Source organism: Rhinatrema bivittatum, chromosome 3, assembly GCF_901001135.1.
Source record: "Rhinatrema bivittatum chromosome 3, aRhiBiv1.1, whole genome shotgun sequence".
Taxonomy (NCBI): Eukaryota; Metazoa; Chordata; class Amphibia; order Gymnophiona; family Rhinatrematidae; genus Rhinatrema; species Rhinatrema bivittatum.
In genome coordinates, this window is record NC_042617.1 from 256,682,589 (window position 1) to 256,700,648 (window position 18,060).

At 42.8% G+C, this 18,060-nt stretch overlaps 1 protein-coding gene across 1 annotated transcript in view; it reads left to right on the forward strand.

The window, feature by feature from the left end:
* Positions 1 to 18,060, forward strand: part of ACSS1 (acyl-CoA synthetase short chain family member 1) — a 279,756-nt gene that overhangs the window by 19,656 nt on the left and 242,040 nt on the right. Inside the window, exon 2 of the mRNA XM_029594504.1 lies at positions 8,143 to 8,239. Coding sequence (XP_029450364.1) covers positions 8,143 to 8,239 — 97 coding nt within the window. The remainder of the gene's footprint in view (positions 1 to 8,142; positions 8,240 to 18,060) is intronic.

An 18,060-nucleotide genomic window follows, 5' to 3' on the forward strand; every position in this document is an offset into this window, starting at 1 on the left:
GAAAAAAAAAAAAAATTCCCGACATTGCTCCTCCCCCCTTGGGGCTTCATATCATGACCCCCAAATCCTAAAACTTTCTTTCCATTGCATTATTGGTCTTTAAAGGTCGGTATCTTATCCCCTCTGTCTCTTCTCTCCTCTAGGGTATTTAATAGTAAATGAATTAGCACCCAGTCTTCTGACAGGACAAACCAGGCTGTTTTTAAAATTGACCTTGGGAAATATGAAGTTAATGCTCTGAATCCTAAATACTTCGCCCTTATTGCACCACCTGATTTTGCTGTTAAATAAAGTCCAGGGGACCGGTATCAGCCAGCAGTAGCCTGTGCTTCACCTTGAAATCACTAAACTGAGTAGCATAACCTAAACAATTCAAGGTGGAAATCAGACCTGGCTTTCTGTTTGTCTTTCAGATAGAGAGTGCATTATTTCTCAAAGGTAAAGGTTATGAATTTAAAGATTGCCATATGAAACGAGCTCACAGAGAGGCTTCCTCATAGCATAAGGCAGAGGACACCTGAGTGCGTGAATCAAGCTCTGAAAGTATGGAGAAAATAACTCCTATTGTACCCTTTCTTTTGAGGGTATATGGAACTAGATAGTCGCAGTTTCATAAGTGATTAATAACATGCCAACCTAGCTGCCTGTAACACAGCGTGAGCAACACGGTTTCCTCTAAGCTGTGCACGTGCACACAGGTTGTGAACCCCGTGCAACCAGCAAAACATAGCACACACAAGAAATCAGATATTATTTGCAGAATATGGCTCATAGGCACAAATTTGAACTTGGTTTATAAAAAGTTGTACAAAAAGAAAATTTTTGCACGTGCAGTCTTTCAAAAATTTGAGGGAACATTGGTGAGTGGTCTTTAGGTTCCAGAGGATAGAATAGATTAGACTCCGGCTATTCTTCTACAGACTTTTATTATTTATAGGTAAAATAAAACAACCAAGAGCCTGCTTACCTCAGCAGTGCTAGAAACAAAGAGGCCGATGCAATATAAAGTGCGGAAAGCGGGCGCTGAAAAGTTAGCACACATTTATTTTTTGCATGTGGAGTGAATGAGTAATAGGCTCATTCAGATGCATTTGCATGTGATGAGCGCTAATTCATTCACTCCGCGTCCGACGTGGGTTAAATAGGCGCTAATTTCCGTATTGCATTAGGAGGTGGATTAGCGCCTATTTAACTTGTGTCGGAGTGTGGATTATACAGTGCGCACTGTATTGCATCGGCCCAAAAATGCTTTAAAAAAAAAGCTTCTGCTTCCTTCTCCTCACATGTAGGGCGCACTATCCTTTCTAGAGCCTGCCTTCTTATCCCTCTCCCCAGGAGGAAGGCTCTGCAACTAGTTTCCCTTGTGGGCTGTCTTAAGGTGGACCAGGCTAAATGCCTGGTCCTGGATTTTTAAGGAGGGTCTAACATTCACTTCTTTACACTATCTTTGTATTCACCTTGGTTGATGAGAGGCCTCTTGTCTTGTTTTCACTTGTTGTCGTGCATAAGCTATTGGTTGGGAATCTTAGTCACACAAGCTGCTTTAGAAATAATCACAGAAAGGCGGGCAGCTAGCCTTACTTCTCAAATGGAAGCCTTCAAAGTGTTTCATCATCTATAAATTCATTTCCTTTCCAAGACAAAAATCAGAAGGATGTTATGTACAGACTTTGACTGTGAAGGTATAAGGCCTTTGTGCAAATTGAAAGAATCACATGTAGTTAAGTTTGTGTACATTGAAAATAGAAATAATTGTAATCATGAGTATCATTATCCAGTATTATGCTAATTAATGTACAATTAAATATGAAATGCGAAATTGGTGATATTTGCTAGTTTTGCTGACTACTTAATTAGTGAAGTTTGCTCTGTTTATTAGGTATTATGAAATTTGATTATTGCAAATTTTTTTTTACTTAAAGCAAAATTGTAACGTATTTGACCCATAACAAAATATATTGAATTGCCTTTCTTGGGGACATGGTGTTACCACATAGTAGCTGACATTCATAAGAGACACAAATATTTTAAATTGAGAAATACGTAAGAATTGCTATACTTGGTCAGACCAAGGGTCCATCAAGCCCAATTTCCTGTTTCCAACAGTGGCCAATCCAGGTTACAAGTACCTGGCCAGATCCCAAACAGTAAACAGATCCCATGCTGCTATCGTGCAGCGATAAGTAATGGCTATCCCTTAACAGTTAGACGTTAAAAGCCCAGTATTCGCATGAATTAAGGAAGGGGTAAATAAGTTGGACTTGCATTTGCTGAGTGGATTTGAAAAGCTGCTTGGATACATGCTATCTCCTGCAGCATGCACATCTCCAAAGATTTTATAAAGGGGGTGGTGTGGGCATCGTCTGGGTGGAGCATGGGCGTTTCTGGGCGTGAACCAGAGATGGGCACATAAATACGTGTCCTGGTGTGCGCCAAGGTCCCCTGCCACATAAATTTACTTCTGCTATGGGTGACATCTAAGCTAAAAAAAAAATATAGAAAACTAGGCAGATCTACGGGGTTTTCAGGGTCAGGGCTGACTGGGGAGAGTGAAGGCTATTAAACTAGGGTGTTTGGAAGACCTATTTCTTCACTGGGACTGAAATGGTAAAACTGGGAATGGCATCAGCGTGCGCCCCTTTTAAAATCCATCGATTTATGTAGTAGCTGCGGGATTCGCGCACACCCACTTAAAATTTGGTGCACATGTGTGTGTGGCCAGACTATTTACTTTATAATATGTGTGCATATGTGGGTGTATGTTATAAAGTGACTGTGTCCCTGGGTCCAGGCTGACCTATGCTCATAAATGTGCACCCGCATGTTGGTTTGAAGTTACGGACCTTGTCTACTTGGTTGATAACAGTTTTTGGACGACTTCTCCAAGAACTTGTCAATACCTTTTTTAAATCCAGCTATGCTAACTACCTTAATCACATCCTCTGGCAATGAATTCCAGAGCTTAATTCCAGTGAAAAAAAAACTTTCTCTGATTTTGCTTTCAATGTGTTGCTTACGAACTTCATTGTCTCCTAGTCTTTGCTTTTTTGAAAGAGTAAACAACTGAATTACATTTATCTGTTCTGTTCCACTATCATATCCCCCCTTAGCCATATTTTTCCTTGTAAATTATTTATTCCAAGAAAAGCTGTGAGCTTTGCTGAGGACTTCTTCTGGAGCTGCTCAGAGACAGGTAGAAGGGCCTGTGGAGGGCCCACAACTCTAAACAGAAAAGTAATTTCATTTTGTCCCCCCTACAACCCCACCCACCCTTACCAAAATTGCCCTGGTGGTCTAGTGGGGGCCCAGAAGTGACTTCTCTGTTCCTGGACCTGGCAGCCACCATTTTAAAAAATGGCACTGGATCTGTGACACTGTCATGTGACAGGGACTCCCCAATGGCAATTTAGCCTCTGTCACAAGATGGAGAACAATTGAATAGGGGTTTTTCTGCAAACATGTTTCTGGGAGAATTGGCTTCCTCTAGGGCCAGTGGGGGGTGAGAATCCTGGGATCTTAGGGGTTTTTTTCCTCCCCCCCCTTTTTTTTTTTAGATATTGGGAAATAGAACGCACATTTTTCTAAAATTGAAAACAACACTTAAAAAAATAAAATCATGTCCAATGAAACAACAGACAAAACTAAACAAAAGTTTTTGCTCTGCACATCCCTACTTTAACCTGTGCCAAAGCATTTTAACCTAGCTGACATTTGTGCTGGCAGTACTGAAGTGCTGTAGTAAAAGGAATCATTTGGTACAATTTTGCATCTTTCCAAGTTGTTGGACACAGATCTTGCATGTATTTTAGTTAATGAGTCATTTTGGTTTCATGGAAGTTGCCATAAATCTTTATGGTCTGTGCCCCACAGTTCAGGACTTTTGTGTTCCTACATCACAGATTGTCATCCTATTGCACTATCCAAGGCAATTGTTGGACCAAACGGTGCTCTAGGCAAGGTTTGTTTTAGGTGCTCGCCCTCCTTCCCTTTCAAGTGTGTGGACACAAGTGCAGCATGGTGCACCCCCCGCCTGGTTTGTTGCCCTGGGCAATTGCCCTTCTTGCCTACTCCTTATGATAGCCCTGGTAGGATCCATCAATTCTGCTTGTATTTTATTGTGCACAAACACATGCATTTTTTTGTTTTCATTTTTCAGGGATGGCTTAAGGCAGTGATGGTGAAGTCCAGTCCTCGCGTGCCACAAACAGGCCAGGTTTTCAGGATATCCACAATGAAAACGCATGAGAAAGATTTGCATAAAATCTTTCTCATGCGTTTTCATTGTGGATATCCTGAAAACCTGGCCTGTTTGTGGCTCTCGAGGACTGGAGTTTGCCATCACTGGCTTAAGGAAATAATACCTTATGTATGTGAGGTCTCCTAGGTGCCTACTAATAGAGATGGAATGTTAGTGTGAATTGGGTGTGTAAAGTTCATTTACATAATCCATCCCCTTTTTTGAGGTTATAAGAAAGTAGCACTAGGAGGAGAAGTAGTCATTTTTAGAGTGAGGATTTTTGGGAGAGGCAGCGTGGCTTCCAGCCTCTAAAGAAGTTCTCAAACTTTTCACTTTTTCTAGTGGCAAGGCCATCTGTCTGTCCACACAGACATAGAGATCGATGTACTAATGGGTGAATTTATTTCACAAAAGGGTATTTTGCTTTTTTTTTTTTTTTGCATGTATAGGCTGCTTTCATAAATAAATTTGCAAATTTCCCCATCAGAAAGAGTAAACTTTCATGCGTATTCTACTCCACATGCAAGTTGTATTCTAATTCTGTATTAATGAGCAATGTCCATGTGAAAAGGGGTACGCCGTTGCCTTAGTACTTATATTTCCCTTGTTAACTCTAGAAAGAACTTTGGCACTTTTTAGACCAACCCTAAGAATTTCGTTGCCCAGGGTGCTGGGTTTGGTCAAGCTCTGCCTATAAAACCTGGCTGAGCCTGTAGAATGGTGTGGTGGTTGTTTTTTGTTTTTTGGAGTAAAATGAGTAGATATTCCAGTGGACTCAGGGAGGCCCCACATTCTGCATTATAGAGAAAATAAACTTTGCTCCTACTAGTGACCTCCTGGATTTGGGGAGGGGGATACTGTTTTTGGAGAGAAGAGTGTTTTGTTTTGTTTTTTTACCTTTTGAAGAGAGCCTGACTGGCTGTAGCTTAGGAGGGAAGTCACCCCTGCCTGAGGAGAACAGGATGGGGTATTGCTTCACCCTACTACCAGTCTAAAGCTGGATTGCAGTTTCCCAGGAAAGAGAACTGAGTGAAAAGAGTTCATTTCCAATTTTTTGTTGGGAGAAAATCTTTTAACACTAATTTCCTACCCACCCAAGGTAGGCGGGAGTATTTTCAGGATTTTCCTGTTACCAAATAGTGACACTGACTCAGTGGATGGCGTGAGAAAGCACTTGGAGTTTTTTGTTCTATTGTATGAGGCATTCACGGAGCGGGATGCCAGAGGTTGGTGTTCCACCTTCACGGAGCGGAAGGATGGAGGGCTGCCATCTCCAAAAAAAAAAACCAAAACAAACAGAGGTGGGTAAGAGTATGGGGCAGGGGTGTGGCCTGCTTGTTGCAGCGGTTGCTACCCCTAATTGAGCTGGATGTTCACTTGGATGCAGATCCAGCGCTGCTCTCTACATTGGTGGTGGGGTGGAGGGGAATTAGGGCTGGAGGGTACTGGAAGCCAAAAGTAACAGGTGGGTGAGAGAAAAAGATGAAAAAAAAAAAAGGATAAAGTGCGTAGCTTGCTGGGCAGACTGGATGGGCCGTTCGGTCTTCTTCTGCCGTCATTTCTATGTTTCTATGTTTCTAAGAGAGTTTGAAGGTTTCTTGATTTGGACATTGATCACGTTTTTCCGAAGTTGCAATAAATAATTTTTAACACTACTCCAGCCTAGTTCTTCCAGGTCTGCTGAAGCACCTGTCAAGGCATTGAGCGAGTACATTTATGAGTTCCATTGAAGAGAACTGTTGAAGGATCTGTTCAAGGATCCCCCACCTCTGTGTGTCCATGGCCCCGGAGGCTTGACCTCCTCCCTGCATGAAGAACCCCAGCACTCCAGTAGCCAAGATACCTTTTAGAGGGGGGGGGGGGGGGGGGAGGAAATCAGAGTTCCGGGAATAGAAGTGGGCTTGGGGTTTGTTGTGTGTCTCTACATTCCTAGAGTCACCTGACGAGGGGGGTTACACATGCAAAGTTAACTCATTCAGAAGTCAGTAGAAACTGATGTGCAAAGATATAGTATCTTCATGGGACAGTTTCTGCAAAAAGATAACTATACCTCATTGAGGTGTCGTTACTTTCTTCAGCTGGGCCCAGTAGCTACATTTCTCGCAAACGTTTGCTCTGGAACTCATGAAAATGGGCCACTAACCAGTGGGAAATCCTGTGGATTAGTACATCATTCCCTTAGTGTGCCTGTGCCTTTGATTTTCAATTAAATTTGTGAATGGGAGCGTTTCCCCTTTTGTCCCTAAAGGGATGAAAACTCAGCCATCTGACAAAGTTTGTCTCCAAAGGGGGAGAACTCGTTGAGAGAGATTTTGGAGTAGCATTCTAGAAGTCCGCAGCTTGCCAGTTGCATTCATATTTCTGTGGAGAAAAATACTTGTGAGTGCCACAGTGTGGAAGGGGTGCATCCCAAGGAGATGAGGAGGACTGCAATACTTACTTTTACAGACTCTCCCTTGTACCTGTAACAGAAGAGCTCTGTTGATTCTGGCAAAGTTGCTCCTTCACTGGTGTCCAGAGAAGGGTAATTTTTATGGTTTAGCACCCCAGTCATTTTGGAAAGTTGGCTCCTATGCTTGGACTATTTGTTATGGAGTGTTTTGTGTACTTTTATTGGACTATATTCTTGAGAGATGGTAATTGTGGATCTCCTACCATTTTACTACTTCATTAAATAAATATATATATATATATTTTTTAGAAAAACAGTTCTAGTCGTGAAGACTCTCATGTTTGGGTGACTGTGACACTGATCATTCTGTGCCTACAAGCCATGTTGCTTTCTCCCATATGTGAAAGTAGAACTGGCACTGTACATATTTTGTCACTCTTTGCAGTGCCCAAATATCTACTTATTTTCCTAAGGGAAGACCCTAAAAAGGAGGTGATACATGTATTCAGCAGAATATTTGAAAGAACATTTGAAGTGAAGCCTGGGGAGCAGGACTGGGCAAATGTTAGGAGCCAGGTCATCTTGGTGCCTAAAGTTCACAAAAAAATAAACAAAAAATCTGAACAACTAAATTAAAAAATAAACAAAAAATAAAAAGACAGAGCAAATGAAAGAAAAAGTAAAAATAAGCAAAATAAAAAAAGTTAAAGAGTAAGACATTTGTTTTCCCTGGTACCTAAACACTTTTGACCTGCTGGGGGGAGGTTGGAGGAGAAGGGAGAAGATAGTGTCTCATTTGCCTTTCAAGCATAGCAAATAGCATGGAAAGATCTTCAGAGGGCTAGCTGTGTTAGTCTGGTGTAGCAAAAAATTACAGGAGTCGGGTGGTACCTTATAGACTAAGGGGTAGATTTTTAAAAAAAAGCACGATCGCGTACTTTTGTTTGCGCAGCAGGCGCAAACAAAAGTACGCAGGATTTTATAAGATACGCGCATAGCCGCGCGTATCTTATAAAATCCTGGATTGGCGCGTGCAAGGCTGCCAATTTTGGGCAGCCTGTGCGTGCCGAGCCGCGCAGCCTGCCTCCGTTCCCTCTGAGGCCACTCCGAAATCGGAGCGGCCTCGGAGGGAACTTTCTTTCGCCCTCCCCTCACCTTCCCCTACCTAACCCACCCCCCCGGCCCTATCTAAACCCCCCCCCTTACCTTTGTCCCTAGATTTACGCCTGCGAGAAGCAGACGTAAATCTCTGTCCTCGAATGTTCATGCTTCAATAAATTGGTTAATCTATAAGGTGCCAAGTGACTCCTGTCAAATAGCACAGAATTTCATAAAATAGGTAAAGTTTCACCACAGTCTAGGATTACCTGAAATTGTTACAAAGAAAAACATAACAGATTTGTTTCATTCTATCCACTGTAACAGGGAAGAGCTTGATCAAGCTGAGAACCTTTCATTTTTCACCATTAGAGCTAATTATTTTTATTTTTCCCCTTCTTTTGCTTTCATGCAGTAAATTGCTTAGACCAGCATGTCCACCAGAGTCCAGACAGAGTGGCTTTGATCTGGGAACGAGATGAGCCAGGAACAGAAGTGAAAATCACATACAGGTATGCCTTGGTCTCTAGATTACTTTGAGCATTGAGCAAACATCCTGCTTATTGTGCCAAGGATTAATTGATAGCAGTCTACACTGTGGCATGAGGGAATCTGGATTGGAGAGAGGGGGTTCTCTTGTTTGCTGGGATCATAGGGTTTGGAATGAGTTTTGGAGGCCTCATATTCATGCTAGAGAAATGAAGTCCTAGAGCAGGGGAACACAGGCTGTTTTAGGAAATCATAAAATGAAGGGGAAAAATAGGTCCCTTTAATAATGCCTCTGCAGCTCACAATAATATTGCTTTTCCTAGTGGGTACAGGGCCCTTGTGATGGTTTGGTTGTTCTATCCAACAGGATTTTCCTGTGTGTGGTGGGGAGGAGGGCTTCAAATGGGGATGGTTTTCTGTGGGGTTTGAGAAGACACAAAGGATTGATGTGGTCAAAAAAATCCTCTGTGATAGATTCATATGCATTGGATTCTAACCAGGTAAACATATTATAGTACTGTGACATTTAGTAACGTATTAAGCTTTAAGAAAGGGGAAAATAAAAGTTCTTAAATTTTAGAATATTTGATAATTATTTAGCATATCTCTCTAGAAAATGATCTACTACAGTACCATACAGTTGATATAACAAATTATCCAATGGAAAAAAAAATCAATTTCAGCCTACACAAGAAAAAGACAAGGCATCAACCGTTGCTTCAGACATGATCAACTAAAGTACATGCAATATTTTGAACCCTGGATAAGCAAATTAGATGTGATATTACAGTGAATTTCATGCATGCATTTCAGGTGTATGCATAATTTGCTTTGGGTCTGATTCAACCAATGAATTTTGGTATCTGCAGAATGAATAACGAGCAACATTCAGGTTTTCCATAATAGCTGTTATAAAACTTGCTGTTTGGGGAGATAGTCAGCATGGTATCCAACATTTTCAGCATAGGTCTAGCAAAGATATTTGGAGTGGAGTTGCCACCTGGCTTCAGTTTTCAGGTCAGGTTGATCCAGTCCTGGTTTTACTCCCCTGCATGCAGATACTTACGGTACAATCTTGCATTTCTTAGGGAATGCAGTGGGGTAAAGCCAGGACTGGATCAACCTGTCCTAAAAATCTAGAGCCAATTGGCAACCCTAATTTGGAGATATAGCTACCCTTTGGGATCCTGCTATATACTTGTATCCTGGATTGGCCACTGTTGGAAACAGGATACTGGGCTTGATGGACCTTTGGTCTGACCCAATATGGCAAATCTTATGAACTCGTGATCCTACAGGAGAAGGTATCATTAGCGTACTTTTATGTCATTTACAGATATGCTCACAAATACCTATTCAGCCACATAGATGCACATCTTTATTCACCTCCCAGAGCCATCAGATTTACTCTTGCTTGAGGCTGGCATAAATTTAGGCAAAAGTGCTGTTGCAGTCTTTCAGCTTTCATTATTTTTTTATGGGAGTGATCTTAGCAGATAACTTTTTTTTAAAGCAAATGGAAAATAGGAAATCTGGTTGCCACAAACCATCACTTAACAGCCCTGTCATATTTTTACCAGCCTTCACTAATTTGCAAACATTAGTTATATTTTCCAATGCAAAAGCCACTTTTAAAGGGACTAGTCTGCTTTTTCTTGAAGGGGATTGTGGCGTTCATCTTTTAAAAACTGCTTGGGTATATCCTATCTCTAGTGACCATCTCTAAGCTTCTTTTTACCATCTTTCACAACATGATGCATTCTCTGTTGCTCTCATTCATTCACACCTCACATATTCATATTTGTATTTCATATGTTTCATATATATATATGCAGACATTTCTACACGTATCAAACTCTCATATTTTTCTCTTATACATAGCTTATATCTTTAGGACTATGCATTCCCATGACTGCATGGAAATAAGATACATCCAGTATGTGTGTACCCTGGAAGAGAGGAGGGGCAGGGGCAGTTTGATACAGACCTTCAGATACCTGAAAGGTTTTAATGATGCACAAACTTCCAACCTTTTCCATTGGAAAGGAAACAGTAGAACTAGGGGTCATGAAATGAAACTCCACGGAGGACAACTCAGAACCAATATCAAGAAATATTTCTTCAGGGAGAGGATGGTGGATGCATGGAATGCCCTTCCTGAAGAGGTGGTGAAGAAGAAAACAGTCAATGAATTGAAAGGGGCATACGATAAACACTGTGGATCCTTAAAGGTTAAAGGATGGAAATGAAGAATGTGCATGAGGGTAACCTGCATGGAGTGACAGTTACTACCCTTAACTGAAGGCATGGGGATTTCTACCTTCAGTCAATAGCCTTAATGCTTTTGATGCAACTGCAACATTTTTCTGCTTCGGCCGGGGGTGGGGAGAGGACTGGATACAGGCAACAACTGACATGGGTCCTGACTTTTATGGTCTGTGGTACTGACATGCAGACATAAGGGAAAAAGCACAGGATGGTTTCTATAGCCAAGACCCAAAGCAAAGAACATCAAGCAGCATTGTCTGAATTATCAAGAAGGCTCCTCACCCAGTAAAATTGTTGCTAGCAGTAGTTTGTTAGGGTTTGACAGTTGCTTGATTTTGATTGTAAATATTACTACCCTTATCATAAATATTGGAGGTAATTGCACGGAATGGCAGTTACTATCCTTGAGAGAAACATAGGGGTATCTTGCATGGAGCGGCAGATACTACAATAAGAAGCTTTCTGGGCAGATTGGATGGGCCATCTAGTCCTTTTCTGCCATCATTACTATGTTACTATGAAAGTATCATGGAGATCTGCATGTCCTTGTAGTATTCAATCACAGAGAGTACTCATTATATAGTCATATGCTTTTCATACAACATTGTGCACTTATATGTTACTTCCCATGCCACGTGAACATCTGTTAACGGATTGCTCATATCTTTTCAGGCGTACATAATGCAACATATAACATCTATGAATTAGGACAGGACCCAATAATTATATAAAATATATATGCATAGAATAATTCAGAAGGAAAACTAAAATGTGAAATCAAGGCAGCTTGGCTTGGCTGCAGGGAGGATCATGTGCTGGGCTGTGGCTTTCCTACCTTTGTCATCCTCTGCTGCTGCTGGGGACTGGGTGGTCTTTCTGGCTCCAAAGTCTGCAGCTTCTCCTCCAGTAGCCACTTGATGCTATGGTGTGGCTGAACAGAAGTCGATGAATTATAATAAGAGACAGACAAGATTTTTATGAGGGAAATTTTTAAATAGAGTACATAAGTGGAAACTCATGAAAAATCCAAATTTTTTTCCCTAATTTTCAGTCTCTGCTTGTGGGATTAAAGCAGGGGATTCCCTAGCTCCATGCTCACTATCTCTCACTTCTTGGGCTCCAGGGTGGGGATCCTAGGGGCCTCGCTAACTCTTGTTCTATTCCTGGGCCCTGAGAAAGAGAATCTCTGCCTCGTTGTTCACTGTTTCTCTCCTTCATTCACTCAGGAAAACTATCTTTTACACTTTACAAGGACTTTCAATTGCCCTAACAAAGCATCCATGCAAACAGGATTAATTTGATTACTAGTATATATTTTGTTACGCATGTAAAGTAGGATTTTGGTCCGTCCAGTATATTCCTTGCTTTGTAATGGTTTCTATTTAAAAAAAAATGTGTTCATTAAACACACGTACAATTAATTGGTTGAGTACATTATATAAGAGCATAAGATTTACCATATTGGGTCAGACCAAAGTTCCATCAAGCCTGTTTCCAACAGTGGCCAATCCAGGTGACAGTTGCCTGGCAGGATCCCAAAAGGTTGATAGATTCCCTGCTGCTTATCCCAGGGATAAGCAGTGGATTTCCCTAAATCCACCTTAGTAATGCTTTATGGACTTTTCTTCCAGGAACTTGTCTAAACCTTTTTTAAACCCAGCTAGTACACAGAATGTATTTATATTCCACCTTTTAAACACTTCACAGTGGATTGCATTCAGGTATTTCCTTATCGCCACAGGGCTTACAATTTGTTGGTATTTGAGACAATGGAGAGTAAAATGACTTGCCCAAGGTCACAAGGAGTGAAGGTGGGATTTGAACCCTGGCTTCCTTGGTTTGCAGTCCATTATTCTAATCATTAGGTTAATCCTTGTTGCTGGAGGATGTGATGAAAATTACACTAACAGCTTTTACCGCATCCTCCAGCAACAAATTCCAGAGTTTAATTATGTGTTGAGTAAAAAACTATTTTCTCCTATTTGTCTTAAATGTAACACCTAGTACTTCATAGAATGTCCCCTAGTCTTTGTAGTTTTTGAAAGAGTAAACAACTGATTTGTGTTTACTTGTTCCACTCCACTCGTTATTTTATAGACCTCTATCATATCTCCTCTCAGCCATCTCTTTTCCAAACTGAAGAGCCCTAACCTCTTCAGCCTTTTCTCATAGGGAATTATTTCATTCCCTTTATCATTTTGGTCACCCTTCTCTGTGACTTTTCTAATTATGGTAAGTCTTTTTTGAGATGTGGCGACCAGAACTGCAAACAGTATTCGAGGTCGCACCATGGAGCGATACAGAGGCATGATGATATTCTCTGTTTTATTCTCCTTTCCTTTCCTAATAATCCCTAGCATTCTATTCGCTTTTTTGGCTGCCGCCATTCACTGAGCAGAAGATTTCAACGTATTATCCATGATCACGCTTAGATCCTTTTCCTAGGTGGTGACTCCCAAAGTGGAACCTTTACAGGTGGGATCTCCATTTTTAAAACAGCAGATTATTTGTACAATGTCTTAGAAATCCAGTACATATTTGATACTTGAAAAAGAATAAAACCAACGTAACAGGTACTTCACCCCCTCCCTAAATAGATAAAGAGAAGAGTGGAAATGGTAGAGGCAGGAAACTAACCAAGAAAGCTATTGTAGTGTGAATCACAACTGTCAAAGTGTGAACATTGCTGCCAGGAGTTTTGGGGTTACAAAGAGGGTAAAACAAATTTTGTAATTCATTAACGATCACATTCACAGCCACCGAACTGACTGGTTCAATGAAACCTCCTGTCTCCACAACATAAACACATGGAAAACATAACAAATCTACCATTTCGTGCATCTAGAAGAGACAGCACAGTGATGGACAGTGGGTATTAATTTGCTAAAAATCAGCCAGTTTGACATTTATATACTAGGCCCAGAGCATGTGCTGGATGGCAGATGATGTCAAACTTGCAGGCAGATGCACGGCGTAGATGGGACCTGTATTCTCACCAGCCAGCTCATGCTTTGCTCTTGCCCTTTACACCAAGGCCTCCTGCATCCACAGGGGCAACCTGGTATCCTGATTATCTCTAGCACGGTAATTTGCAGGCGGGTTTGCTCTGCTTCCGGCAAGAAGCGAGTCCTGAGCATTCCAGGCTTGGCCTGCAAAATGCAAACAAAAGGAGGAAACCTTCAAAGAACTTACGTGAACATATCTTGCCTACATTGAACAACATCAACTGTCCTTATGCATCCATTAATTAATATTATCTAAGATCAAATCTGTAAGCAGACAGAAAATTATTTGCAAGGTCCCTGGAACATTAGCTGGAGACAGGGGAATGGAGTTGGCCCGTGGACAAGAGCATGGCAGGTCCTGCTGCTGCCGTATTAATGCTCAGTCAGGCAAGGAAGGAAATTGCTGGCGAGGCATAAGAACATAAGAACATAAGAACATGCCATACTGGGTCAGACCAAGGGTCCATCAAGCCCAGCATCCTGTTTCCAACAGTGGCCAATCCAGGCCATAAGAACCTGGCAAGTACCCAAAAACTAAGTTTATTCCATGTTACCGTTGCTAGTAATAGCAGTGGCTATTTTCTAAGTCAACTTAATTAATAGCAGGTAATGGACTTCTCCTCCAAGAACTTATCCAATCCTTTTTTAAACACAGCTATACTAACTGCACTAACCACATCCTCTGGGAACAAATTCCAGAGTTTAATTGTGCGTTGAGTAAAAAAGAACTTTCTCCGATTAGTTTTAAATGTGCCCCATGCTAACTTCATGGAGTGCCCCCTAGTCTTTCTATTATCCGAAAAAGTAAATAACCGATTCACATCTACCCGTTCTACACCTCTCACGATTTTAAACACCTCCACCATATCCCCCCCCAGCTGTCTCCTCTCCAGTTGCAGCTGTTACCGCAAGGGTGGTGAACAGGACATTTTACAGAGTCCTTAAGTACTTTGCTATGAAAGATATGATGGGATGTGGCAGTCAGATGCTGCCATTATATGCAAGGAGGCACGTGTGATCCGATCTTTTACTCAATTGCCTTATGGAAGATGGATGTATGGTGTATATTAATGTGTTTAGCAGACACTGAGACTCTTTGCATTAATATCTACTATGGCATATCTGCAGCCTCAATCTAGAGACTGTTTAGAGCAGACCACATCTGATAAAGCTCTTTTGCTTTTACCATCTTCCATGTTCTTCCTTGCCAGAGGCATCTTGAATAACAATTATCGTTATTATGTCTTCTAAGTGCATTGTTATACAGAGAAGCAATAGATGATGATGTGCTTGCATGACAGGTGCCAAGACTTCATTTCTTTACATAGTGAAATGATCCTCTTCATGTCCTGTATCAGGTTCTTTCCCCATTCCTGAATCTCGTCCTTGACCCATCCCTCTTTTGGAGCGTTTGATTGTATTGCGCAGTGTCTAGATGTGAGCGCATACTCTTTGAAGGCTCCTAGATATACAGTGCAGATGTTAAGCTAATATGCAGGGCTTAATTTGTAGAAAAATAAAGGAAGTGGGTGGAATGGTAGGGGGAGGGGAAGGCGGAGCAGGGCCAGGTGTGACCTGTGAGAGGGGGCAAGGCCAAGACTGGGTGTGAAGTCCCTCCCCCATCTCCCAAATGCATGCTTTCTCTCTTGCACACAAGGTGAAAACGAACTCTTCACGCTTTCCCTCTTCCTCCTTACCCTAGGTATCCTCTGTGCTCAGCCCCTGGCTGTTCTTCACTTGAACTGGTGTGCAGAGGACGGCTTTGGGGTTGAGCACTGTGGGGTCTGGGGATGGAGGATCACTGGGGTAAGGAGGAGGAGGAAGATAGAGAGAATGGGACCCTTTGCTTCTGCCTTGGGGGTCCTGGTCCTCCATTCCTAGCTCCCAGTGGTCTTTATCTTATTTTCCCTCAGTGGTCCTAGGAGCCCCAAGCCTCACCCCTAATCCCCAGTAGGCCTCATGTTCCCGCCCAGTGGAAAATGACCCTCTCTAGCAACTCTTCTCCTCTTCCTCTTATCCACTTAAACGTCTTCAAGCCAGCTCGCACCGCCTGCCCTCAGCCTCCTCGGGTTTAGGGGTAGGCTGAGAACTCAAAAGCACAGCCTGTTCTTTGCCTCCTTAGGAGAAGAAGGAAGGGGGGGGGGGGGGAACAGCACCATGGGATCTCCCATTCACTCTTTCCCTGACCCTCTGATCACTTTTATTCAAAGACTGCCCCCTAGCTCTGATCATCTAACCTGCACTTCAGTCCCTTCAGTCTCCACACTCATATTCCGCAGCACCTCCTGTCCCCTCCCTCACTTCCTTCCTCCTCTCCTCCTCTCAACTCGCAGCCCCTCCAATCTGCTCACTCATTGTTTTGCTCCCTCCTCCCTCCAGTCATCTTGTTCACTCTTGTCTCCCCTGTATCTCCTCACTTAAAGGAGTAATTTTATAAAGGATTTACACGTGTAAATGTCGCTACTATTGTGGCAGCTTTCAAACGCCATGGGTAGAGTGCATTTACACGTGTAAATCCCATTTTTAAGCGTGTAAATGCTTTTGAAAATCAGGCCCTAAACCTCCCTGCTACCCAGCCCCCGCACTCTCTTGCCCCTTCCCCCCCAGTGTGGTCACCAGGGACAGAGGAAGCAGGACCCTGGAAGCCATGATAAGCAGCAGTGAGGCCCAGTAAACCAACAGACCAGTAGCGGCAGAAGCAGTGGGGCGGATAGGCATTTACCCCCCCCCCCCCTCCCCGCCTTCGACCTTGGCCGTTCTCCTTCACAGCCTCCTCAGTCGTTTTGAGGAATGTCACAGAAATCCAGGCCATGTGGCTGCCCCCGTCTCAGTGTCAGCAGCTTCAGCTTGCTCCTCTTTGCTTTTTCCAGGGGCCGGGGAGCCAGAACTGATTTACATAACCAGCTCTACTCAGCTTCCTTGGATCCTGGAAGGAAAGGTGGCAGAAAGATGTTCTGGCTTGTCCCACCCAAAATTAAACCCTGCGTAACAGACACAAAAAAAAAAGGCTGCGTTCGTTAAGCACAGTAAATAATTTTGTTCACAAGTTTCAAACTTGAGATAATTCAACCTTTTTTTTGTGCTTGTCCTTTGCTCTGCGGTGACTGCTTCAGCATCACCCTCGCCCCTCTTGTGGGAGGTGGGAGTGGGGGGAGCTGAATTAGGGAGGAGCGTGGCTGCTCTCTTCTGTCTTCTCCAGGTCCATCCCTGCAGGCTGCCTGGACGGGAGGGACTGGGGCAGAACAGCTCTGCTGCTATGCCTGCTACTTTAGAAAAAGAGAGTTGGAACAGGTCCAGGCTGTTCCCCCCACAAATTAAGCCCTGCTAATAAGGAAAAATTGCAATGTGGGCTTCTTTTTTTTACAAAGAATTGTGTAAGATATGTGACCATTTCATAACTGATGTACAAAACTGATATCAAGTTCATTGTGAATATTGTGGTTGATTTAGGAAGCAAAACAATTCTTTGCCAGCTTCAGTCCTCAAGATCCATAAACAGGTCTGGTTTCCAGGATCTCCACAATGAATGTGCATGAAATAGAGTTGCAGTCTCTGCCTCCATTGTATGCAAATCTGCGTTATGCATATTCATTCTGGATATCCTGAAAACCAGACCCGTTTGGGCTCTTGAGGCCTGGAATTGGCCAGCCCTGTGTAAGGGGTTGTGAAATTCTGCCCCTTATTAGCAGTTTTGCCCATTTCAAACGTGGCCTCAGCTGGCCTGAGTGCCATCAGTGTGTGTCAGAGGTCTCAAACAGACGCTGCCCCTGGTTATGAGGTCATAGTAGGTAACAGTGTTTAGGGAGATGTGACACCCACCATTGGGAGGGGTCTTCTGGGTTGATAAAAACCCCTGCATCTTTTGATGCAAGAGAGGAGGGGAAGAGAGTAAAGGCTTCCAGATTTTGGAATCTAGTGTACCTGCCTTTTTCACATTGGAGCACCGTTAGGCCTGTGTCCCTCCACAGTGAAGGCCTGGGAAAGAAGATTTTGCCAGAAGAGGATTTCAGGATCAGTGTGACAGTTCTGGACCAGAGAAGGTACCTGGGGCCAAAGACAGAGATCTGACTGGACAGAGAAACGTGGGATGAGAGGTTAGGACCCAGCAGAGGGTTGAGAAACTTATGACAGAGAAGAGTGGCTTGCAGTGGGGAGTCCCTGATGGGGGTGAAAAAGAAGCTACCTTGCCAGTGGTGAAAAAAGAAAAATCCTGCGCGAGTCCATTTAATGAGGAGCGTTCAGCCAGAATCTCATTTGAGAGAGAGATTCGTTTGGAAGAAAGTCGTAACTGCCATACTGAGCAGGTACTGGAAAGTTTCCAGAGAGGACAGGTCCCTACCCCTGTGAGCTGACTATTTGGAAACTGTGTTGAATTTGAGGACAGGAGTCTGAATTTATTTTTATGTGCGCTGTTTTATGGACTTTGTGTTCAGCTGCTTATCACTACCAGTAAAGACTTTATTTTGAACAACAATTTGAGCAGCCACATGGCGATTTTTGGAGCAACCGTCTTGAAGAGCAGAAGAACCCCAGGGAGAAGAAAATCCAGAGGGCCTTGGAAAACTGGTTTT